This window comes from Nelumbo lutea, chromosome 4, assembly GCF_056320005.1.
Source record: "Nelumbo lutea isolate HS-2025 chromosome 4, American lotus-T2T, whole genome shotgun sequence".
Lineage (NCBI taxonomy): Eukaryota > Viridiplantae > Streptophyta > Magnoliopsida > Proteales > Nelumbonaceae > Nelumbo > Nelumbo lutea.
Genome location: NC_142687.1, coordinates 2,706,942 through 2,733,070, shown reverse-complemented (window position 1 = coordinate 2,733,070; position 26,129 = coordinate 2,706,942). Strand labels below are relative to the sequence as shown.

Below are 26,129 nucleotides of genomic sequence, written 5' to 3'. Positions count from 1 at the left end.
ATGTCAATCATGCCTAACTTGTCACACAAATTATTATGCCGCACATGATGAAGGCCCTTGGGGAAGATGTCTGCAAGTTGTTCTTTTGAATTGACATATGGAGTGCACACTTCTCTGCTCACAAGTTTTTCTCTAATAAAATGCGTGTCCACTTCAATATGTTTTATTCTATCATGGAGGACTGGGTTAGCAACAATATTGATAGCAACTTTGTTGTCACAGTAGAGTGATATAGATTTGTTAACTGCAAAACCCAGCTCTCCTAACAAGTTTTTTATCCACATGATTTCAGCAACTCCATGAGACACAACTCTATATTCTGCTTCAGCACTGGATCTAGCCACTACACTTTGCTTCTTACTTCTCCATGTTACCAAGTTTCCCCCCACAAAGATACAATACCCACTGGTAGATTTTTTGTCATCGACTGCTCCTACCCAATCAGCATTTGTATACACCTCCACCTTCAAATGCCCATGTTTCTGGAATAGCAAACCAACTCCTAGGAACTTCTTGAGTTATCTAAGGATCCTTTCTGCAGCTTCAAAGTGAGTTGTCTTAGAGTTATGCATGAACTGACTAAGGACACCCACTGCATGGGCAATATCAGGTCTAGTTATAGACAAATATAAGAGTCTCCCTACAAGTCTTTGGAACTTCTTCACATATTTCAAAAACTCCCTTTGACTGTCTCCTAGCTGATGGTTGGGTTCAATGGGTGAATCAATTGGTTTCACTCCTAACTTGCATGTATCCTCCAATAGATCTAGTATATATTTCCTTTGGGAAATAAAGATGCCCTTTTGGGAGCGGGCAACTTCGATCCCCAAGAAGTAATTTAAGGGGCTAGATCTTTCACCTCAAATTGAGTGGCTAGGAATTTCTTCAGCTTCTGCATTTCAATCTTACAATCTCCTATGACTACTATGTCATCAACATACACAATTAAAGCTACAATTTTCCCTTCACCCTTCCTCACAAATAGAGTATGATCTGACTGGCATTATTTGAACCCCATCTGTTGTAAAACTAATGAAACTTACTAAACCAGGCCCGAGGTGATTGTTTCAACCCATATAATGATTTTTTTTAACCTGTACACCTTCTCACTACCTTTGGCACAGAAATTTGGAGGTTGAGTCATGTAAACCTCCTCATCTAGGTCACCACCATTCAAGAATGCATTTTTAATATCCAACTGGTGAAATTCCCAGTTAAGATTAGTTACCAGTGAAAGAAGGATTCTGATCAAATTCATCTTGGCTACTAGAGCAAAGGTCTCTGCATAGTCTACTACATACACTTGTGTAAACCCTTTGGCCACCAATCTAGCTTTGTTATTTCCACCAAACCATCAACCCTATGCTTTACTGTAAATACCCACTTGCATCCCACTTATTCCTTCTCTTCAGGAAGATCCGCCACCAACTCCCAGGTGTCAATTTTGTGTAAGGCATTAATTTCTTCCTTTATTGCATCTATTCATTCATGTTTGGATAAAGCTTTTGTCACATTCTTAGGAACAGAGACACTACCAATAGAGGAAATGAATGCACGATATGAAGGTGAAATATGATCATAGGACACAAAGTGAGAGATATGATGATTAGTAGTACAATATCTAACACCCTTTCTCTTAGCAATAGGAACATCAAGATCATTAATAACAGGGGGATCAATATTAAGAGGTTCAAACATATCAATGGGCACAAGTGTACCTGGCTGATGAGGAGGATCTACCTCTGAAGAGAATCCAATGATGTTGGTTGCAATAGTTTCAGGTTCCATGGCTCTTGAACTCTACTGGCTCTTATGACGGCGAAGAAACATACAAAATGGAGGAGGATCAGGAAGAGGAGGTAATTGAACCTGAGTTTGTTTCTCCTCAACCATACTCTCCCCCTGAAGAGAAACCAAGAAAAAATGTTGACTTTCAAAGAATGATTCATCCATGGAGACATAGTACTTGCGTGAAGCAGGGTCATAGCAATGGTAACCCTTTTGAGATAAAGGGTAACCAAGAAAAACACAAGGAATGGCACAAGGATCGAGTTTACCGCAAGTAGGGGGCAAGTCATGAACGAAGCACCGACACCCAAAGACACATTGGAATGGACAACGGAAACAAAAGTTGATGTGGGGCCTTGTACTCTAGTAACCGATATGGCATATGGTTGATAATATATGCAACACACATAACAACACCCATCCAAAAGCGTTTCAGAACATTCATATGGAGTAATAAACCACGAGCTACTTCGAGAAGATGATGATTTTTTCTTTCAGCAACACCATTTTGTTGGGGTGTCCAACCACAAGAGCTTCGATGAAGGGATCCAGACGAAGCAAAGAACTCCATGAGATCACTATGGAAGTACTCTTTTGCATTATCCAAGTAGAAAATATGCACAATCTTTGACACTTCATCTCTAAATCGCATAAGATAAACCCAAATATATCTAGAGTAGTCATCAATCAAAGTAATGAAATACTTATATCCAGTCTCGGTAGGTAGAGTAACAGGGCTCCAAACATCAGAATAGACAATATCAAAAGGAAATTCAGATCTTTTATTTCTTAAAGGAAAATAATTTCTACAATGTTTACTCAATTGACATGTCTGACGCTGCAACTCACTAACTGGCAGAAACTTAAATAACTCAGGAAACATAAGTTTTAAAGACTCAAACAAAAGGTGACTAAGACGATTATACCACAAATAGGCATGACTCTCGCTAGATGAACTTAAGGACTTTGTAGCCACAAGATCGATTTTATTCTCCAACACGTAGAGACCATACACCATGCTTCCTCTACCAATCGTCTTCCTCGAGGTCAAATCTCGAAACACACACGAAGAAGGAAAGGTCACTAAACAATTCAATGAGTGAGTAATGCTGCTAATAGAAAGTAAATTGATAGGTAAATTAGGAACATGCAACACATTAGAGAGGGAAAGACCAAGAGGAAGGGAGATGGTTCCTTAACCGGCTATGGTGGAAAAAGACCCATCAACTAGTCTCACCTTATCTCCCCCAGAGAGGAGGTTATATGCCTGAAATAAATTTGACTTACCAATCATGTGGTCTGAGGCTCCAGAGTCAATTATCCAAGGGGAATAAAATGTATGAGATGACAAATAGAAAGAAGTGGCGGTGTTACCTGATGTAGATGCAAAGGAGGTAGGAGTAGGACCAGAATCCGTCTGGCGAAGTGTCCTACCATATAATTCCAAGTGATCAGGAAAGGAGTTGATGGTCTCTTCCTTGGAGTCAAAACCAGAGTGTCGCTCGTAGGGTACTATGGGACTAGTCTCTTGAAATGCCACATTTGTTGAGTTATATTTCTTCTAACTCTACTAGGTTGGCTTCTTACTCGGATCAGATTTCTTACTCAATTCCTGAACCCATTTAGACTAGCCATGAAGATCCCAAAATGTGTCTCTAGTGTGCCTAGACTTCTGACAGTGAGTGCACCAAATCTTGTCTTTGTCATCCACTCTCTTCTGTGAATCACCCTTTTTAAAAGAACCTCCAACATTTAAACTTGTACCACCTCAAATAGCTAGTGCAACCGGTTCCCCCTCTGTACAATTCATCACACTTCTTCTACTCTCTTCAAACTGAACTAAGGCATAAACTTCTTGAACTGAAGGTAAGTTCTTACTTCCTAAGATTTGTACCCTCATGGATTCATATATAGGATTCAGCCCTAAAAGAAAAGCAAATACCCATTGTTGGGAAACAAGTGACTTGTAGGCCTTTGCATCTTCACCACACTTCCAATTTACATTTTGGTAATGATCCAATTCCTTCCAAATTGATGTCAAATCCGAGTAGTACACCGAGAGACTCCTCTCCCCCTGCTTGCAAGTGGAGGATTCAACTTGTAATTGATATATCTTTGCATAATGCATCTGCTTTGAGTATGTAGATTTGGCTTGTTTGCATAATGCCTTGGTTCTGAGTATGTAGATTTGGCTTGTTCCCATATTTCACAAGTTGTTTCAGCCCACATAAAAGTCTTCCTTACTTGTGGCAGCATGGAAACCAAGAGCCATGACATCACCATACTATTTTCTTAGTCCCACCTGTCATGTTCAGCACTACCATTATTTGGTTCATTCACTTTACCATTAATATACCCTATTTTTCCTCCAGCAGTAATGTAAAGTTTAGTTCCCCTAGATCATTCAAGATAGTTCAGCCCATCAAAGGGAATTACAGCCATGGGGAAATTCATATTCATCCCCCACTCGTTCCATTTTGACCTCTTGAAATTCCAAAAGTTGCAGAATTCTCAGAGGACATGATTCAAACACTTTTCAGATCCTACACACACCTTATGATCCCTCCTATCACCAAAAACAGTCCTAGAAACACACCAAGGATGAAGCCCACATGCACACACTACAATCTGGACACAATCTGAATATAGACCAGCTTTGATTGTCCAAAAAGAGCAAGATTTTAGGTTGATCTCAGTGTTGTACTGCCCTAACAGTCACACTCCACCAACTTCCAAACCATCCAAACACATCAGTTATCAGCAGGTGTCATAAAACAGTATTGTCACACCACAAGGGTTAAAATCAGGCCATCCACGACCTACAGATCTTGTATTTTGGTTAGAACCTCACAACTTCTCTGATGGCATTCAGCAGTCTGGATCCATTTGTTTTTTCTTGATACATGACCAAGAGAAAAGAAAGAAGGTAATAAAATAAGTTTGTACCAGTAGTAGGTCAGCCCTTTTGATCACAGTCGAAGAAGATAGCAAGATGAGGAAGAGAAAACTTGTTTGATCTGCTCTTAAACCTAGCAGAACCGCTTTGATACCATATTAACAGCAGAATAGAGGAGAAATAAGGAAGAAGAGAAAAGAAAGAGAGGAGAGAAGGGAGAAGAGAAGAGAATGTTTTGGAACCAGCTAAAACTTGCTGGAGGCGCCAGCTCATATTATTATATATAGGGCAACCATAATTAAAAGGGAAAAGACCATCATGCCCATACTTAAGTTAGAATACATAAACAAAGATAAAAAAAACTACTTTAACTAGACCAAACGGACCCTAACTCAGAAGAATACAAACATAAAGTAAACATTCCAACAAACTCTATTTTGACCCATGCCTTCTTGTTTTGTGACATGTTTAGGGGAGCTATGTGAAGCATTCCAGTTGGCATGCATGGACTTGAAATAGTGCTAGTTAAATATTTCCGGACTTCAAAAACACGCTAAATTGATTTGGGAACTCGAGAAGCCCAACGGTCACAAATCTGGGCCGTTGAGCCCTTTCGATCGCAGCCGTTTGACATCCACCCCTTTCAACTATAAATAGAGGCCCCAAGGGGGGGGGGGGGACCATTTGCACATTCATCCTTGGAGTGGTCCCATTGAGGTCAAAGAGCTCGCCCTCTGAAGCTTGGTTTGCTTCCCGTTCTAGTTCGCTTGTCTTTGTTTCTAGCTTGTCCCGGGTGAGTCTCTTCTTCCTAAGTTCTTTTTCCATTCGTTTAATAGTTCCATGGCATAGGACTTTGCCGAGATGGAGAGAGCTGAACAAGCATACAGGGAGGTTGTGGGAATCGGCCTCTCAAGCTCACAGGGATTCAGGGCAGCTCGCCTTGATTCCCAACGAGCACGTTTCTATCCCGAATTTGCTTGTTGTTAGTCCTACCGAACCTTTCATTCCTCCCTAGTCCACTTTGGCCGACCTACAAAGGATCCGACTTCTTTATGGGGTCCCCAATGAGTTCCAATTTAGACTCCCCACTCCCCATGAGGCCCCTTGGCACCACAGTGACAATGAGGTCTATGTGTTTGAGCAACACTTCGTTACAGGGTTAAGGTTCCCCTTACCTCATATTGTCACCGACTCCTTGCACATTTTCTTCATCACTTTGGGGCAACTCACCCCAAATGCAATTAGGATAATAGTCGGCATCGTCTCATCTTGTCACGCCCATGGCATCCCCATCGACATCCGAGCTTTTATTGCCTTCAAGCACACTCCTAAGGATGAGAAGTTTTTCTACTTCGCCTTCAGATCCGATAAGAAGTTCCTTGAAGGTCTTCCCAACAAGGTCTCAGACTGGAAGTCGAAGTACTTCTTTGTTGTCCATAATGGCCCTTGGCAATTGATTAACCGGCAAGGCGCAGCAATCACCAACCCTGAGGGCCAGTTCTTGTCCTCGGAGGCAAAGAAACGATTATGGGAGCTCACACTTCTTGGGTTGAAGATAGATGACTACTTGATCGAGGACGCTCTCCTACGAGCAGGCCTGAGCCAAGGACGCCGAGGTAGTTAGATCCAGGTACAGTATGGACCGACTTGTTGGCAGACTGACCACTTTGAAGAGGCAAAGGTCAAAGAAGAGGAAGACCACAGAGGGTGAGTCGTTCCAAGCTATCGCTGTTCGACCTGCCCCTAGCTTGGCGGAGGTCATCGCTTTGGAGGATGAAGTTCCTCCAGGCTCTACGGCCGAGGTGTAGGCTCAGCAAGAGGGAAACCCAACACCACTTTCTTCAAAGGTCATTTTGAGCTTCACCGTTCAAGATAGATGACTACTTGACCGAGGATGCTCTCCTACGAGTAGGCCTAAGCCAAGGACACCGAGGCAAGCTGGAAACGAAGACAAGCGAACTGGAACGGGAAGCAAACCAAGCTTCAAAGGGCGAGCTCTTTGACCTCAATGGGACCACTCCAAGGATGAATGTGCTAATGGTCCTCCTTTAGGGCCTCTATTTATAGCCGAAAGGGGTGGACGTCGAATGGCTGCGATCAAACGGGCTTAATGGCCCAAATTTGTGATCGTTGGGCTTCTTGACGTCCCAAATCAATTTAGCGTACTTTTGAAGTTCGAAAATAGTTAACTAGCACTATTTCAAGTCCATGCATGCCAGCTGGAACATTTCACGGAGCTCCCCTAAACATGTCACCAAACAAGAAGGCAGGGGTCAAAAAAGAGTTAACACCCAAACATGTGACATAGTTAGGTACTTCCTTCACCCGAGCTTAGTCACCTCAGCTTCGGAAATGGGGGGCAAGTGATGAGCGTAAATCCGGCCTCCGAACTATCAGACATGTGGCACGCTTTGGTGGACTTGTAGCCTTTGCTTTCAGATTGAAACTCACCATCCTTCCATCATCTCAGAGGATAAGAGTCACCACGGCAACATGTAAAACCACCTTGAGCTTCTTAACTCAACTTGTATGTACAAGCAATTCCGACCTCGGTGAGGAGGCCTCCCTATTGAGACGAGCTCCCCTCCAGGAGAGCTCCTCCCTTATTAGCGAGATGAGCTTCCCTTCCAGGAGAGCTCCACATTCCAATACTTGTCCTTCAAGTGACCACCTGGCGGTACATGCAGCAAGACTGTCAACACGCAAGGTAGCTGGTCTTGGGCCAACTTCATACATTGGAAACGTGGAGGACAGATCGCCATAACATGTCACAGCTAAGCACCAGGTGGCTGATACATGCAATAGGTGACTTAACAGGTAGCCCTGATTAGGCTCCAGGCTCTCGGGTCGAGTTCTAGGTGCCTCAACCGGATACCAGATTGCCTGAATCTAGCCACAAATGTCCGAGCCAAGCACTATGTGGCCAATCTCGAGTAACAGGAGTCTTGACAGAGCCCCGAGTGTCCTACCCAGCTCCACCAAGGTAAAGCAAGCTCCAGGTGTCTTAAGCTACGACAAGTGTCCTACATCTGTCCGACACGTATATACTCTGACAGGCATCCCGAATCCTATATAAGGGGCAGGTTAGCATTGAATCCATACTTTATGACTCATTGAATATCCAACCGCCCTCTAGATAACTCGACATAACTGATTTGACCATCGGAGTTACAAGCCTGGGATATCACTCCAGGCCCTCTGACCTCGTTTTCCCTCTTACAGGACACACCCAAGCTGCTCTAGGGACTTATGCACTTTTTGACGACATCACTATCCTTCCACCTTTTTTATTTATTTCTCTGTCCGCCTCTTTCTTTTGACAGCCTATACCATGTTTACAACCTTGTATTCTATGGATTTCTAAAAGCCCCATAACATCACAGTTAGTAATAAAGAAAGAACAAGAAAGTTAAATGTTTCTCTAAATGGACTAATATGTAGTTTTTATAGAGCTTTCACTTCATTAGTACGTTATACTCGATACATCTGAAATCCCAATATAAAGTTGATGGCAAAATGGATCTCCTAAAGATCAAAGTGGCTCAATGGATTTTGCACAGGGACAAAAGCAAGGGACATCCTATATGCTCAATTATGAGAGGATGGTCCATGGTGGTTGGTTATACTCAAACAAGCCAACAAATCCTTCATCGTTGAACAGTCTCTGAAGAAAGATATATTAAACTGAATTTTGATGGGTGTTGCTATGGTATATTAATAGGAATTAGAGTACTTAGAAGTGAAATTGGCTTTGCATTATTTACTCGGGTAGTCAAACCCAGTGAAAGAAGGAAACTCTTTTGAGAGTATCGATACTTGACCTATGACAAGGTTTAAAACTAGTTACTCTTCCAATAGAAACAAATTGATTTTTAAATGTTATAGTCAAGTGGTAATTTCCCGGTGCATTCCCGCAACCTATGGTTCTTGGTCTCTTAGACATATGATAAGAGAGGCTAAGGCTTTGGCTTCAAATATGAATTGCTCCTTCAACTGGATCATGAGGTCATCCAATAGCCTGGCCGATTCTTTGGCAAGAGGAATCACACGATCTGATTTGGCTTGGAGAGCTCCAGGCCCAGGGTTCAATTTGTAACAAGTGTAATATGCAAAAAAGGTTTCAACCATATAAGCTGTTTTGTACTGTTTTCTTTTGGAGCAATAATGCTTTGTTTTATACTGGTTCTCACATAACAAAGAGTGATGGCAAATATATCAAACAATGTTTTAAAATGTGGTGGTGTAACGCCAGGTGACGCCAGGCATTTCACTACCTAGAGGCGTGAGGCCTAGTTTAGAACATAAGAGGTGTAAGCCTCCATAAGAAGGGGATGAAGAGGAAGAAGAGGAAGGAGGATGAGGCGAATGAGACCTAGTTCATCTTTCTTCCTTTTTCATACGAGTCATGCATGAGGCGTATGCCTCTAGCACACCTCATGCAAAAGGTGTATGAGGTGTGCATCTCATGGATCTGAAGCATAGGCTTTAGAGGCACCAGTGCCTCTGAAATACACCTCAGGTCGTTTTAGGGCACCTCTAACTATATGCCTCCCATGCCTTTTAAAACACTGAATTCAAATTTTGATCATCTCATCATCATCATCATCATCTAAGCCTTATCTAAACTATATGGAGTTGGCTACATGAATCCTGTTTTGCAATCTACTTCGACCCATGTCCGTTTTGGTCTGCCCCAAGCCCTTCTAGCTCCTTCAATTTGTCACATATCATTTCTTCTTACGGATTCTATAGTTGTGTTCTATGCATGTGGTCAAACCATCTTAGTCTAGTTTCTATCATTTTATCACCCATTGGAGCTACTCCTAAGTTTCTTCAAATTGCGATTATCTGAAGAGACCAAAAAAAAAAAAAAAAAGAATTATAATCAGAAAGGCACCTTTGTGTTATTTCAGGCTTGGGCTTCATGCCAGGCCCATTCAAATTTTGGCAAAAGTCAAGCCCAAGACCGGCCCATGAACAGGTTACAGGTCTACTTGTGACATCAATGGGTCCTTTAATTGAAACATAGACTAAAAAACACACACAAAAACAATAGTAATAATAATAATAATAGTAATAGTAATAGTAATAGTAACACAAAAGTTACAAAAACTATTCATTATGACAAAACTAAAACCAAGACCTGTCTTGAAATACTTTTAGGTGATCCCAAGTACAAGAGCAAAAAAACTGTGTAGATACTAGAATATGCATCTGAGACTAGAACCATCCATTTTCACATAATTCAACGACTCACACAGAAATTATATTGCACACATCAAACACTAGTTATCTTGAGAAGATTGAGAAGAATGCGGAAGAACTAACCTTCAACCACGAGTCCACAAAGGCCCTAGAGACGACTGGTCATTTCTTGCATGAGCAGCCTGAGTACGCATTGGAGGTGCATGGACAGTTATTGGAAGAACCCACTCCCCTTTATCTCTCCCCTCTATAAGAAGGGGATGTTCATATCTGAGATACAAGAAAGGATCAGAAACAGAGATTGCTTGAAAGAGATGATTTACAAGTGCCCACTATAGATAGCCATTTCTCTTCCCTTTCCCTATTGCTGCTCTTTTCTTATTTATTTGCAGCTGGAAAAAAATGTATGTGCAGAAAATAATCTTATGATGTTGACCCTGTGAATTATGGAACAACAACACCCAGATGAAATTAAAGCAGTTATATCAGACTATTCAAGAACAAATATGTGAAAACATGGAAGGCATGCAGAAAAGTCTACATATTTAAATGTGTCCTATAGAAGAGATTTAGAGTGCAGAAAATCAATCATATTTGCTTATCTCTAACCTTAACATGTTTTAATTTTTTATTACATATATTATTTTTTTTAAATAAGTTAACTGATTTCAGTGGGCATCTAGGTTGTGCCCATTCGGTGGTACCAAAGTTCCATCTCGGAGTACTCACATTATATTCTCCTTTACTAAAGAATTGGGAACGCACCAACAGTGCCACTGTATATTAGAAATTCACATTAAAAAAAGCACAGTAGACAATATTGAAAAAGAAAGGTAGCAGGTGATTATTACTTCCAACTGGAATTTTCAACAAAACTGAACTATGAATCAAGCATAAGAACCAACTTTTTTTTATAGGTACAAGAGGGTCCACAAGTAGAATGATAATGTTTGGTGTTTATCTCAAATAGGAAATTGTAAAATCAATAAAAAAACGGGAAATTTGTTCAAGAATTTTGTCTTTTTCTTTCATTTGAGGAAAAATTCCAAAAACAAGCAGGTACCTTTGTGTATATTTTTGTCACTCAATTTCCCAGAGCAGAATTTCATGTGTGTTTGATGCTCAATTCCCTTAACAGCAACTTTGTTCAGCTATATTCTTGTTGCTCTAAGGTTCAATAACCCAAATGCACCCAAAAGGGATATTCCAACCACTAACATGCTATAGTGATACTAAATACAGTGATACGAATACGATATGACATACAAAAGCATCAGTTAATCCCATATTAGAAAATCCCAAAATACAAATAAAAGATCATAATTCAATTACATCAATATTTCTTATGGGGTGCTAGGCAGTAGGCACATGTTCCTTTGTATATCATTTGTTCACAGAATTAATAAAGTTTTTAACAGTTATTACCAATAATAAACAATGACATTAATATGGTGTATGTGACACCATCACAGTGGCAAACAAATTAAAAATATTGAAAGGACTATCCAATGTTGTGTAGCCCATTTGCCAACAGGCCCTACACACAGTATATATATATAAAGAGACTGGGCTGAATGGGCCCTAGTATCTATTATTGTAGTTTGTTTTTTATTTATTTGTTGCTAATGGGCCTATCTTAATGGGCCTGTTATTTCTTTTTCTAGTTCTCTTTATGTTACTGCCTAGCTTGCCAACCACTTAAGCATATACTTGTAATTATGTTAAGACTGAAGTTTAGTAAGAGGATTAGAGAAGGGAGGGAAGAGATATTCGAACTCTTCTTCTTCCTCCTCCTCTTTTCTCCATCTTCTTTCTCTTGTACTGCTGTTCTCTTCTTTTCTTCCTCTTTTCTCTCTAATTTTTCCAAGTTTACATCTGTTTTAGAGGACTGATTTACATCTTGGTATCAGAGTAGGTTTCTTTCTTCCTTCTTTTCTTCTTTCTCTTTTCCCATACACCCTTTGATTAAGAGAGTGTATGGAGAGACAGCTTCTCTATAGTTCAGAGGATCTTTTGCCTAGTTGGTAGAGGGTTTGGAGAGTTTAAATCTGGCCGGATGTTGCCAAGAAGTGGTGTTGTACTGTTTCTACCCAAAACCCTAGCCGACTAGAGATTTTCGAAGTTACAGGTAAAAGAGAAGCTTTGGGTGTGGCGCTCTGTGCTTGGGAGGTGTCTTTTGACTTCTAAAAGAGGGCGGTTCAGGTTTGGAAGAGATTGGGAAGCTTTGGTAGGAGCGGCTGTATCTTCTCTCTTTCTCCCCAACAACCGAATGCAGTAAAACCCTAGTTTTCAAGCATTTGGGTACTGGTTTGACTTCAAGTTTATAAAGACCAAATTTTTGGTTTTTGATTTTCGTTTGATTAATGAAGCAATATGGAAGTGAGTTCAAGCAAGTTCTGGCTTTCGGGCTTGGCTCGGTAGATTCCGTTTTGACTGGTGTGACCACAATTAAGCTAGATGGGACAAATTATCTTGCTTGGAAACAATCTATAAGAATTTATGTCTGTAGTAGAGGAAAATTAGAGTACCTCACAGGCATTAATGTGAAACCTGAAGAGACAGACCCTGAACTTGAGAAATGGATGCAAGAGAACTATACTGTCATAGGATGGTTGGTCAACTCTATGCAGCCTCATATAAGTCAGCACTATCTTTGGATGTCCTCAACCAAGGAGATTTGGGACAGTGTTACTGAAACTTATTCACAGAAGTTGAATGTGGCTAGAGTCTACAAGCTGAAAAGTGATGTGAAAAACCTAAGACAGGGGGGATAAGAGTGTAGCAATCTACTACTCTATACTGAAATCCTTATGGCAGGAAATCGATGTTATGGAGACAGTTGTATGGGAGAGTAAGAATGATGAAGAATTGTTTAGGAAGTTGGTGGAAAGAGACAAGGTTTTTGAATTTCTTACTAGACCCAACCCTGAGTTTGACATTATTAGGCAGAATATTCTGGCCAAAGATGAGATTACTCTTGCCCAAGCATATGCTATGGTGAGCAGTGAGGAGAGTAGGTGGCAGGTTCAATTACAGAGTCCACCTACGAAACACTTTTCACATGCTGGAATAAAGCCGAAGGGTCCAACTAAGAAGGAGCAGGTATGTGAAAATTGCAAGAAACCGAGGCATACGAAGGACACTTGCTGGAAACTTCATCCTGATCTTCTACCTGACCAGTTTAAGAATAACAACAATTTTAAGAAGGGCAGTCAGACAGGAAAGCCTAAGACAGCTAATGTTGCCACAGTACCTGAAGGAGGAAGTAAGGAGAGTGAAGAGATGTCCACCATTGAACAATTGGCAGCAATGAAGGTAGAATTAGAAAAGTATGGAAGGCTATTAAATCACTTGGAGGCTACTATTTCTACATCTCACTCTTCAGGCAACACATCATCATCATCAGCTTTTGCTCACTCAAGTATTCATGCTTCTACAAACCATGCTTCAGTTTCAAGTAATCATAAAATCCCTTGGATCAGTGATTCTGGTGCATCAGACAAATATGACTACCTTGTCTAACATTTTCTGTTCATACCATCTTCTCTCTGGTAAAGAAAAAATATCCCTTGCTGATGGGTCATCTTGCTGTCATTTCTGGAAAAGGGGACATAAAGACCTCTGACACCCTTTATTTATCATATGTCCTTCATGTCCCTAAACTTAATACAAATCATTTATCTGTTAGTAGCTTAACTAAATCCATGAACTGTAACATACCTTCTTTCCCACTCATTGTATTTTTTAGGACCTATAGTCTTAGAGGATGATTGGGGGTGGCCATGAGGCGAATAGAATATACTTGCTGGACACACCTGATAGAGCTCTTGGTCCACCTCATGGAGTTGCCTTGGAGTCGGTCTTGTCAGTCTGTTGACAAAGTCATGTTATGTCACTTTCGGTTTGGTCATTTGTCTTTTCCTACTTTGAGTCATTTATTTCCAGATATGTTTAAGGGAGTGTCTTCATCAAGTCTTCATTGTGAGTCGTGTGAACTGCAAAGCATTATAGACAATCTTATTCAGTAAGCAATAAAAGATCTATTTCTCCTTTTCATATTGTTCACTTTGAGGAACTGCTGGAGACATAGCAAAGAGTTCCTCAGATTTCTCCCCCTCAGAAGGAATACTAAAGAAAGGAGTCGACTCAACAAATGTTACATCCCTAGATACAAAGCGGGTGCCACTAACCGAATCAAAACATCAATATCCCTTCTGTGTGGAGGCACATCCCAGAAAAACACATTTACAAGCCTTAGGTTCAAATTTGTGTCTTTGATGGCTGTGAACATGCACATAGCAAGTGCACCCAAAAACATGGAAAGGAAGAGAGAAGAGATCATCATCCGGAAAGAGAAGGCTAAAGGGGGCTTTGAAGTTAAGAACCTGAGAAGGCATACGGTTAATAAAAAATGTAGCAGTAAGGACAGCATCTCCCCAAAATTTTATAGGAACATGGGATGCAAAAATGAGGGATCTGGCAACTTCAACCACATGTCGGTTCTTCCTTTCCGCCACTCCATTCTGTTGTGGAGTGTAGGAACAAGAACTTTGATGAATAACCCCAAAAGTTTCAAGATAGGCTGAAAGGATTTTCTCAAAATACTCCTTAGCATTATCAAAACGGAATATTTTGATCCGGGTGTTAAACTGGGTGAGAATGAGTTCATGAAATTTTTGCACAATAGCCGGTACTTCATCCCTAGATTTTATGAGATAAATCTAAGTGTAACGAAAGTAATCATCAATAAAAATGATAAAGTACCTGTAACTCCCCATAGAAGGCAAATGATATGGCCTCCACACATCAGAGTGAACAATATGAAAAGGAGAAATAGATCTTTTATTGCTTACTGAATAAGATTGTCTACAATGCTTTGCCAATTCACACGGCTCACGATGAAGACTTGATAAAGACACTCCCTTAAACATATCTGGAAATAAATGACTCAAAGTAGGAAAAGACAAATGACCAAACTGAAAGTGACATAACATGACTTTGTCAATAGACTCTTCCCGTTCCTTTTGAGTCATCTCATGAGGTGTCCACTTCTCCCATTGGACCTACCTCCAATATTCCTGTTCCTTCTCCACTTCATCCTATTCTCCAAAGGTGGTACCAAAGGCATAGATTCAAACATGGGCAAGTTGTTTCCACTCCTACATAAGAGCCTCTTGCTCCTCCCATCATTACTGAGGTAACAGGTCAGCCTTCCTTTGACCCATCTACTTCTTTCCCAGACCTTGATCTTCCTATTGCTCTCCGCAAGGGCAAGCAAAAGTGTATAACCCATTGTATCTCCAAACACCTGTCTTATAGCCTTCTATGTCCTACCTATTACTCTTTTCTTGCTTCTGTTTCTTCCCATGTGATGCCCAAGTCTGTACCAAAAGCCTTATCTAAAACTGAACGGAGGGTGCTATGATGGCTGAACCGGATGGGATATTGTTGACTTGCCTGAAGGGAAGGAACCAGTGGGTTGTAAATGGGTATTTGCCATTAAATATCACTCTTATGGCTCTATTGAGAGGTTTAAGGCCAGGCTGGTTGCTAAAGGCTACACTCAGATGTATGGTATTGACCATTTTGAGACATTTGCTCCTATGGCTAAGATGACCTCAGTTCGGGTCTTGTTATCTCTAGCTGCTACTTTTGATTGGCCTCTCCATCAGTTTGATGTTAAAAATGCCTTCTTGAATGGAGATCTACATGAAGAGGTCTATATGTCTTTGCCTCTGGGGGTGATGTATGGAAAGTAAATGCAGGGGAAGGTGTGTAAACTGCAGAAATTCATTTATGGTCTCAAACATTCTCCTCAGGCTTGGTTTGAAAGGTTCAGAGCTGCTCTTGTCTCCTTTGGTTACACACAAACTCAATATGATCATACCCTGTTCTTGAAAAGAAGTGGCTCTCTGGTGACCTTTTTGATAGTTTATGTTGATGATATTGTGGTCACGGGTAATGACACCTAAGAGGTCAGTAAACTCAAAAGATTTCTTAACTCTAAATTTGAGATCAAGGATTTAGGAGATCTTCGATACTTTTTGGGCATTGAAGTTGCTAGATCTAAGGATGGTATCTTCATTTCTCAGGGAAAATATGTTCTTGACCTCCTTGCTGAGACTGGTAAACTTGGTGCCAAACCAGCCTCCACTCCTATTGATCCCAATCATAAACTTTCTGCTACAGATGGTGAACTTTTATCTGATAGGGGAGTGTTTCAGAGACTGCTTGGGAAGCTGTTATATCTTTGCATGACTCGGACGGACATTTCCTATGCAATGAGTGTTATTAGTCAATTTATGCATTCTCCTAGAGATAATCATTTAGCTGTTGCAGAAAGAGTTTTGTGTTACTCAAAAGGTACCCCAGGGAAAGGTATTCTATTTGCCAAACATGGACACATGAAGCTAGAAGCATTCACTGATGCTGATTGGGCAGGATGTATTGATGATAGGAGATCCACCTTGGGTTATTGTGCTTTGGTGGCAGGGAACATTGTTTCATGGAGTAAGAAACATTCTGTAGTTGCCAGATCCTCGACTGAAGCAGAATACATGGCAATGGCACATGGTGTGTTAGAATTACTGTGGCTACGATCCCTTTTAGAAGAATTGAGGGTTGACTATGAGAAGTCAATGATGCTCTACTATGACAACCAAGCAGCTATCAATATTGCACATAATCCTGTCCAACATGATAGAACTACGCACATTGAGGTTGATAGACATTTTATATGGGAAAGAGTTTCCTCAGGAGAAATTTGTTTGCCATTCATCACCTTTGAAGAACAGTTGGCTGATATTTTGAACAAGGGAGTTCCAAAAGGGAAACCGGCACACTATATAAGCAAGTTGGGCATGATTGACATCTATGACCAACTTGAGGGGAAGTGTAAAGAGACTGGGCCGAATGGGCCCTAGTATCTATTCTTGTAGTTTGTTTTTTATTTATTTGTTGCTAATGGGCCTGTTGTTTTTTTTCTAGTTCTCTTTATGTTACTGCCTAGCTGACCGCCCACTTAAGGGTATACTTGTAATTTATGTTAAGACTGAAGTTTAGTAAAAGGATTAGAGAAGGGAGAGAAGAGATAATTCGAACTCTTCTTCTTCCTCCTCTTTTCTCCATCTTATTTCTCTTGTACTGCTGTTTTCTTCTTTTCTTCCTCTTTTCTCTCTAATTTTTCCAAGTTGACATCTGTATATATATATATATATATATATATATATATATATATACACCAAAGGTGAAAATGGTAACATAAACAATGACAGTATCATACATTTCAGTTGTACCTAGTCCAGTCTACATTCTTCGGAGTAGTAAAGAATTCAAATCGGAGAGCCCATTGCACAGAAACACGGGGTGTGGAAAATGACATGGGTCCATCCATGGGAATAGAAAAAAGAAAGCTTGTCTGCACCAAATCTGCAACAACTTCATGGTAATCACTCTGAACCTAAAAGAAAAGACAAATTGGTTAGAAAAATTAGCTGAAATTGATGCCAACACTGAGGAACAAACCATAAAGGAGTATGGCAAAACTGAAGGTGAACAAAAGCAATAAAACACAAAATAAATTAACAGAAATACACATTTTGGCATGGACACTCGTACTGATTTCAAAGCAGATAAAATGTGTTGCAGTGCCCTCTGAAAGCCCATCAAACTTAACATACCTTTATAGGGCTCAGATCTGCTACCCGCAAGCTGTTCCCACATCTATACCCCCGAGACATTACAGGTGCACATTGGGAACATCTCCATTGTCATTCGTGGGGAGATGTTCCCAATGCACGGTGGTGGTACTCTGTGGGTAGGTATGTGGAAACAATTAGTGGGTAGCAGATCCAGAGTGACCTTTATAGGTTTGGAAGACTATATAACATTAGTACAATTTTTATACATTGATAAAGCAAGAATACTATATAGACACAATCATCTTAAAAATACTTCTGACATCGGAACAAAAGAGTATAGGAAAAATGAGTATAAGATATTATCCTGGGGTCTTGACAAAAAGCATGTGATACTGACACCTTGAGGTTCACATCAAGGAAAGGCTCAAGGAAAATACCTCAAGCCTCTAACCTTAGAAGGCTGAATGCTTGCCTCTAAACTTAAGTATGCATGACTGATCCAAATAAGTAAGAAAAAACAAGGAAGTTTGTCTTAAATTGGGGTTCTTTTTTTTTTTTCTTTTCTTTTCTTTTCTTCTTCCTTTTTTTTTAATTTTTTGAACTGGTGTTCAATTTACTATGGCATGCATAGGAAAGTTGGGATGGATATTAACATGGATTTCAACAAGTCAGATCATTATGCACATACAATTTGGTTAAGCAAGAAATGGATTTCAAATAGTAGATCTGCTTAAATTGGATGAAATCTAGATTCACCCCAATGTGATCCAACTATGATCTGATACACCAAAGTTATTTATGTATATAAATATATGCATATACTGATAAAAAAAGGCATGAGCATATAAACTAACATAAATTTGTAAATAACATTAGTTTGGTTTTCATGTACTTAACTGAAAGGTTGCGGGCTTCAAGTCTTGTGACAGTTTCAGTTGAATGGAAGACAATTTCAGTTTATTTTCTCAAGGATATATAATAGAGTCACAAGGAGCATTTTTTTAGTGCTTTTATAATGAGACATGATATCCAGATCCAATTAGTCTGATCCAAACCCAATGAATTGGGCTTAATTTGAATCTGTATTAATCAGATCAAGTTTTATTCTGGGAAGTTTTCATAAATGATTCTTCCTCAGGTATATCCAATCTAAATCAGACCTCAACAGCCCTATATTCAGAAAAGTTACGGTTGGAATTGTGGATCTGAGTCACTGTATTTTTTCTTTTTTATGAACATCAACAACAATCAAAAGGATTTTACTAAAGAATCAAGAAAGAAAGGTAGGCTGCTGCTTTGCCTAAGATGGGTAAAAGGAAGACCCATGATACACAGCTAGAAGCTGATGAGCAAAATACTGTAAGTTCTTTCTTTCTTTCTTTTATGTTTCTTTTTTTTCCCTGGTAAGGGCATCTAGAACAGTTTAAGCAAAATAACACAATGTCACTGTTATTAACGAAAAATCTAGAGAAGTAGGAAATAGAAAGTGCCAAGGATTTAGGTAGAATTTAACTAAAGGCCTGAAAAGGACTAGGGAGGAGTTCCAAAAAGAGGAAAATTGCTTTATATGGAGTTCTCTTTAAGTTAACATCCCAGTGTTTCCATCCCTACTACAAGGTGATGTGGACAGAAGAACAAGATATATGCAGCACTTGAAGTGTACAGCAATAAGAATAAAATATCAAGCTGAAAACAACAAAACAAGTTGAATTTTTAGAGATTTTAGACTTAGGACTTCTTCTGGAATAGTTTCGCTACAATAACAATGGCATCAAGCTGGCCACTCGCGGGACATGCAATGATAGAGGGATTGGAAGGTGCCAAAATGGGTTGACTCCTCAAAACCCAAGCTCCCAATACTTGAAAACCCTAGTTGGGGCTGAGCTATAGCTAAAACAAGAAAAAAATAACCAAAAAGACCAGTACAGAAACAACTTCCTTGTCTTTTATAAGACTCAATGGCTTGTTGGACAAGCCAATTAAAATATTTACAAATAAGCCCCTAAAATGTTCCCCTTCACAAACAACTCCTTAAGAACAAAAAAACTTCAAACAAACCCCCAAAAGACAAACTTTTGTTACAAAAAGACCCAAGACCAAAACCCAACAAATGTGCACCCAACTGCCCCTAACCAGATTCTGAATTATGAAAACGATAAAAATACCCCTGGATCCAAACTGTCAACAAAGCTACTTAAAAACAACAATTTGGGATCCTACTACAAAAAACATACAATGATACAAATATAGAACACATTCACATTTCTCTCTTTTTTTCTTTTTTTCTTTTTTTCTTTTGGGTTCATCATAAGGCATTCTAGGGCCTGGGACACAAGTAATGGATGAAATTCAATAGATGGCCCATCACTTGATTTCTACAAAAAAGATAAGATTAGCCTATGTTTCAATCATCAATTAGAACATAGGAACAACATAACAATCATAATAGCAAGAGATTATTAGGGAGAGAACAGGAAGAAACGAGAGAAAGTCCTTAGAAGCACTTGAGTCCTCCTAGGAATAAATAAGTCATAGGAATCCCCACCAAGTTGGTGGCATCGATTTCAAATTAAATTCAACATCATTAGTCAACTTATGGAATATATTGACAGAATTATTGTTCTTCCTCTGCTAACAAAAGTGAAAGAAAAATCACATAACTTCATATCTACTGATCCAGTGACTATGAAACCACGAACATAAATAAACAATTTTCTAACTAAAAATCCTAATGGCTGGATTCCACACTGGATAAATACAAATTTTTGCAGAAATACACTTAGAACCCCAAAAAACCCAAGATAAGCAAACAAAAATCTACCTAAGTCCTAAGACTATCACTATTGACATGTAAAAATTTATCGAATGGCCTATTTGAAGATGTCATCCTATTGAGAGTTTCTTTTATAGATTTCCTAGCCAGTGGAATTTGATATAATAACCATGGCATTTCATCTCCACTTCTTGGAATTGACAGTTTTACATCTTAATATCTTTGACTTTGCATATAAACTGCCAATTGAAGGTCATTGTTTTTCAGTATGTACAAAACTAGGAAGATAAATCTTACTCAAGTTCCTCTTCATGTTAATCTTATATGTGATGTTTGAGCAGTTGATGCATCATACATACATAGGTAAAATACATTCATTCACCATTCCCCTAGGCCTTTAACTCCCTTCAGCCCCAAATTCAAAATTGTCAATATACCCTTACAACATGGGTAAAATACTCTCCATTTCTATCTTTTTTCTTTCAATTCCATAAACATATATTCTAACAAATCATGGAACTCTCGCCCCTCCAGATAGAAGCTCCATCATTTTGATCTACTTTATTTGCCCGGTAACTATGATTTAGTGTTTTAAGTTTTCAAAAAACAGGGCTTAACTTGTGTCTGTATGCATGTTATAACAGTAAAGTTGTATTAATCCCGACAAAAGTTAAAGAACAAACTCTATATATTATGAATAACAAACTTGATATACAAGCTCAAAACTATGACACATATGTCAAAAATATATCAAGTATATCCAAGAAAAATGATGAATTGGATGTCAATATAGCACGAAAACATGCACAAGCAATATGCCTAGATTCTCTACAAACAAAAGACAACATTAGAAAAAGATAAGAACATGATACACTTTTATCAAATTTTATCTTTATGATAATTAAATAAAGGTTCTTCTTCATGGTGGGTTTAGTTTCTTACTGCTATGTACTTTGCTTGTACTTTAATAATTGAAGAGGCTGTGAAATTGTTACTGATAAAAAAGAACTCAAAACATGATAACATCACTTTTTTTTATCAATCATGATAAATTGATAACATCACTTGAAAAGCATGTTATCAATTCATACAACTTTATTTCAAACATTACGTATTATTTCACTTCTGAGATGCTTCTTTGTTTTGCTTGGGTGTTATTGCAACAGTCTTTTGTAATTTCTTCTTTTTCATTATTGAAGCTCTCTTTTATTTTACCACCCAAAATTATTTTTCATTGTTGTTGAAAAACAGACTGACCATGTTAACCTGACAATTAAAACTGGTAACCATAGCCTCATACAGCAAGAAACAAACTCATACATGCTACGCTTTTAAACAATGAATATGAAAAAAAATAAAAGGACACCTTTGTGATTGTTGGGGAATTCCTTCGTGAAGGATGAATAAAACGCTGACCTATAGTTTCTGAAGTCTCCAAGGTTATTGAAACCTGTAAGATATTAATGACTTTGTCATTATAACTCCATGACAAGCAGCAATTCAGCTTAAAAGTGAAAGAGCCATAAAATTAGAAGAAAATATTATATTACTTCAAAGGAATGTTCTACTGAGCCAAATATACAAGTACCTCAAGGCATCTCCTTGTTCCTTCTTCATGAAAGAAGGTGAGAGTCCCACCAATCTGTTGCCAAATATAAAAAAATGCCATAACTACATTAGACATTGGAGTAATGCAAAACATGAAATTAAGGATATATAGAATGTTTACCATGTCACTGAAGTAATAAGTTGAGTCAGAGTTCTTTGGAGAAAATCGGAGCAAAACTTGGTCATCCAACCTGATATTATAAGACTTTCCTCGAATAAAGCCTTCTGCTGCAGAAAATGATTTTCAAAAATAAGCTTACCAGACAAGTTGGGAAATCCTAGAGATTGGACAGAACATTGTTACTGATACTAGAAGGAAATTATGATGATTTACATGCAATAGGTTCAATATTTCCATGTACAACAGGTAGTTCTCTATCATCTTCAGTGGAGATCAGATTTCTATGCTTTGTCAGCTCCCTTGGAGAGAGAACAGATGGAGGCCTCTTATAGGGTGGAAATACATCTGTTGGGAAGAATAAGCCATCATTTTAAAAGTTGGCTTGCACAATAAACTCAAACACGTAAAGAAGTATCTGATAAAAATATACAGAAAGCATTGTTAAATGTTAAACAGTTAATGTTCCCATAATTGAACACATTCTGTAGAATAAAAAAATAAATTCAGAAAGGGGCATAAGAAAGCACAATTGGTAAGACGACACTGCAGAACCAATAATACACGAGAAACCATTTCTCAATCATGATACTAGTTCTTGTTTATGGAAGTGCTTCATATCACCTGGATCATCCAAGACCTCAGCCACAGAGAGCTGAGTAAGTGCTGTGGAATATAAACTTGCACGCTCTCCTTGGAGATATGACACATCCTTGTTTGAATTCCTTGCTACAGATTGCAAGGATAGAGATCTTCCAAATGGTAGGTCTACTGTTCCCTTAGTCGGATTATAAGAAGAAACAGAGGATATCTCATCCCTGGAGCTTTCATAGCCTTCCTCTACCCCATCATACATTTCATTGGCTCTAGACTGCCAAAGAAAAAACATATAGAGTTGAATTTAGAAAATCATACACTAAAATAATTTATGAAAATTAATTCATGAAAGAATATATTCTTAGACTGGCTGATCATGACCCAAGAACTTGAAACTAGGTAGTGATACCACTTCCAATTGAACACATGGAATAGATATATCTAAAGGCACCATAACTGCTTACCCATTCAGAGTCTGCATCCTTCTCTTTCCAATATATATCCATTTGGAAGACTGTAGAAGATAAAACCCCTGCAGGTGGTGGCAGGCACAATTCAAGTTTCTAAATATAGTTGTAAAAATAAAGGGATATGTAATAGTTAGAATCACATCCTGGAATCTATAGATAATTGGGACAAATAAATTTCAACTTTCAAGGAGGAACACACCATCACCTTGACCTTCTTCACTTAGAAAGCCACTGGTCTTTTGTGTGGCCCATATTTGTAGTGGAACACGAGCTTCCTGCAGTAATTAGAGTTTACATATAAAATGAACCATAGACAGAAAAAAAGAAAATGCAAAGCCTTTACAATATTTTGCATAGGAAACAATCCATATAAACATAAGGTCAAAAAACAACATAAGCTAAAATTAAAAACTTTAAAATCATGTTTATCCCATTAAGTATGTCTTCCTAAGAGGCAATCATCACAAGGGTAAAAACATTTATCAAAGTTACCTAGATCAGAGAAAATGACCCCCTTTGTGCTATGCACCAGTAATTATAATTTACAAGTTTTTTTTTTATCAGTATAATTTGCAGGTTAAACCTTACTAGAGTTATAGGTTATTATAGAATATGTGTGTAGATTGAATTAATCTGTCCATGGTCAGTGAAGTTAGTCCTTTAAGAGGTGCCAAATGTCCTAAATAAGAGTTAGACAGTTCCACTCAAATGAAGTCTGAGAGAGAGAGAGAGAGAATCAAATAACAATAGCAACAACAATAAAAACAACAACAACAACAATAATAATAATAATATAGAAACTCATCATACTAGTTACAGAATTCCAACTCTTTCATTAACTCCTACAATAGGATGGGCACACAAGCTAAGCCCGGTTCTTTTGAAAACTTCTAGATTTCATAAATCATACTCTACAGAAAGTCTCTCTTTTTACATTTAGGGGGTGGGGTGGTTTCTATAGTGTAATCAAGGTCCTATCCTAAAACCATTTTCTTATTTTTCCATTATTTATAAAAAGATGTAGAAAGAGATAAGAGCATGAAAAGATAGAAGCTTTCTCAGTTTAACTTTTTGCTTCTTATACAAAGACAACAAGAAGAGTAGTCATGCTTCACAAAGTTAAATAACTATATATACCAAGTGGCATTGGTCTTGGTCATGATATTACTTTCCAACATGCAAGCAAGTCATAATTTAATGCCATCAGCTAAATAACTATACTATTATGTTTGAAACAGAATCTCATAGAACACCATCAGCTAAAACTCAACCTTGACTATCATGTACTCAACAATCACAGAGATATTTAACGCCATTTTCACAACCTTTTGAGCTACAAATAAAATATAAATAAATTAAACCAACCAGCTGAATGAGATCATTTATGGGCTCTCTGTGAGAATGCCCATTCTCCAATGCCAACCATCGTCCAGACAGCATGCTTCTAACATAGTAATGATAACGAATGGCAGTGCCCCTGTATGATGGAGGTATGCTCTTTGGTAGTTCTGTTCGCACTATATCTGCAGATGTTCGAGGTATTTTCAACAAAAAAGAATTGTTATATCAAGCAATTACATATCAGAGGAAAATTGATTAAATGCTATGATGAGTAGGAAAGGCTAAAATCAGCATGAGCACATTATGCCAAACAACTTGCTTTTTAGAACAATTAAATTAACCACAATTGAATTTAACATATTGCTGGATCTAGGGAACAGTCCAACAATATGTCAAACCAGAAGAGACATGATCAGGTTGAGGTACTTGAGTGTTTTAGAACCTTAAGTTTCTAGGCTCAAGCACAATTCAGCCCATTAGAGATTGTTGAGCAAGAGCAAGTGATAGACAAGAGGAGAGAAGAGAGGGAAAGAGGAGAGGAGAGCCAAGAGGACTGAAAGCCCCTATTGAACTTAGGGGGTGAAAGAATGATCTATTATTATTTATACTAGTACAGCCGAACAATAATCAAAGAGGAAATTACATCAGTACCCTTATGGTACTAAACCTGAATACATAAACATAAACAACTGACAACACTCCCCCTCAAGTTGGAGCATAGATATCAATCATGCCCAACTTGTCACAAAGATCATGATGTCTGGAAAGGTTTAAACCCTTTGTAAAGATGTCTGCAAGCTGGTTCTCAGAAGTGACATAGGGGTTACACACTTCGCCTGTGATAACTTTCTCTCTGATAAAATGCTTGTCAACTTCGATGTGTTTTGTTCTATCATGTAGCACCGGATTGGCAGCAATGCTTATAGCTGCTTTGTTATCACAAAATAGAGTTATAGGTTTGGTCACTGGAAAACCCAACTCCCCCAACAAATTCTTTATCCACATGCCTTCAGCAACCCCGTGGGCCATAGCACGATATTCAGCTTCAGCACTGGATCTAGCTACCACATTTTGCTTTTTACTTCTCCATGTAACAAGGTTCCCTCCTATGAAGGTGCAGTAGCCACTAGTAGACTTTCTGTCACTTTGGGATCCAGCCCAATCTGCATCTGTATAAACTTCAACTTTCAAATGTCCATGCTTTTGAAACAACAAACCAGTACCCGGATATTTCTTCAAATATCGGAGGATTCTCTCTGCTGCTTCAAGATGAGAAGACCTAGGAGCATGCATGAATTGACTGAGGACACCAACAGCATATGCAATGTCTGGGCGAGTCATAGAGAGGTATAACAATCTCCCTACAAGTCTCTAAAACTGTTTCACATCCTTGAGTGATTCACCACAGTTGTCACCTAATTTATGGTTGGGGTCGATGGGAGAGTCAACTGGCTTCACCCCCATCTTTCTAGTGTCCTGAAGTAAATCTAAGACGTATTTCCTTTGAGAAATGAAGATACCCTTTTTTGATCGGGCAACTTCAATTCCAAGGAAGTATCTGGCAGGTCCTAGATCCTTCACTTCAAACTGAGTTACAAGGAAAAGTTTCAATTTCTGAATTTCATCCTCCCAATCACCAGTAACAATTATGTCATCCACATAAACAATTAGAGCAGCAATTTTATCTTCTCTT

At 38.7% G+C, this 26,129-nt stretch overlaps 1 protein-coding gene across 12 annotated transcripts in view; it reads right to left on the bottom strand.

Annotated features, from left to right (window-relative positions):
* The window catches only part of LOC148853375 (immunoglobulin), a 40,693-nt gene that overhangs the window by 2,684 nt on the left and 11,880 nt on the right, over positions 1 to 26,129 (bottom strand). For 2 of the 12 annotated variants that reach the window (XR_016112959.1, XM_088984781.1), the window contains exons 4-13: positions 24,461 to 24,618; positions 23,301 to 23,370; positions 23,090 to 23,157; positions 22,653 to 22,899; positions 22,245 to 22,376; positions 22,032 to 22,138; positions 21,891 to 21,944; positions 21,669 to 21,752; positions 17,185 to 17,348; positions 10,013 to 10,159 (exon numbers count right to left, since the gene is read on the bottom strand). Coding sequence is in view for 8 of the 12 variants with exons in the window: in XM_088984781.1 (XP_088840907.1) it covers positions 10,015 to 10,159; positions 17,185 to 17,348; positions 21,669 to 21,752; positions 21,891 to 21,944; positions 22,032 to 22,138; positions 22,245 to 22,376; positions 22,653 to 22,899; positions 23,090 to 23,157; positions 23,301 to 23,370; positions 24,461 to 24,618 (1,229 nt within the window). In the remaining 4 variants the exon portion in view is untranslated. Of the gene's footprint in view, positions 1 to 10,012; positions 10,160 to 17,171; positions 17,349 to 21,668; positions 21,753 to 21,890; positions 21,945 to 22,031; positions 22,139 to 22,244; positions 22,377 to 22,652; positions 22,900 to 23,089; positions 23,158 to 23,294; positions 23,371 to 24,460; positions 24,619 to 26,129 lie in introns of those variants that run through there. The other 10 variants (XR_016112958.1, XM_088984780.1, XR_016112960.1 and 7 more) reach the window with 7 other exon arrangements.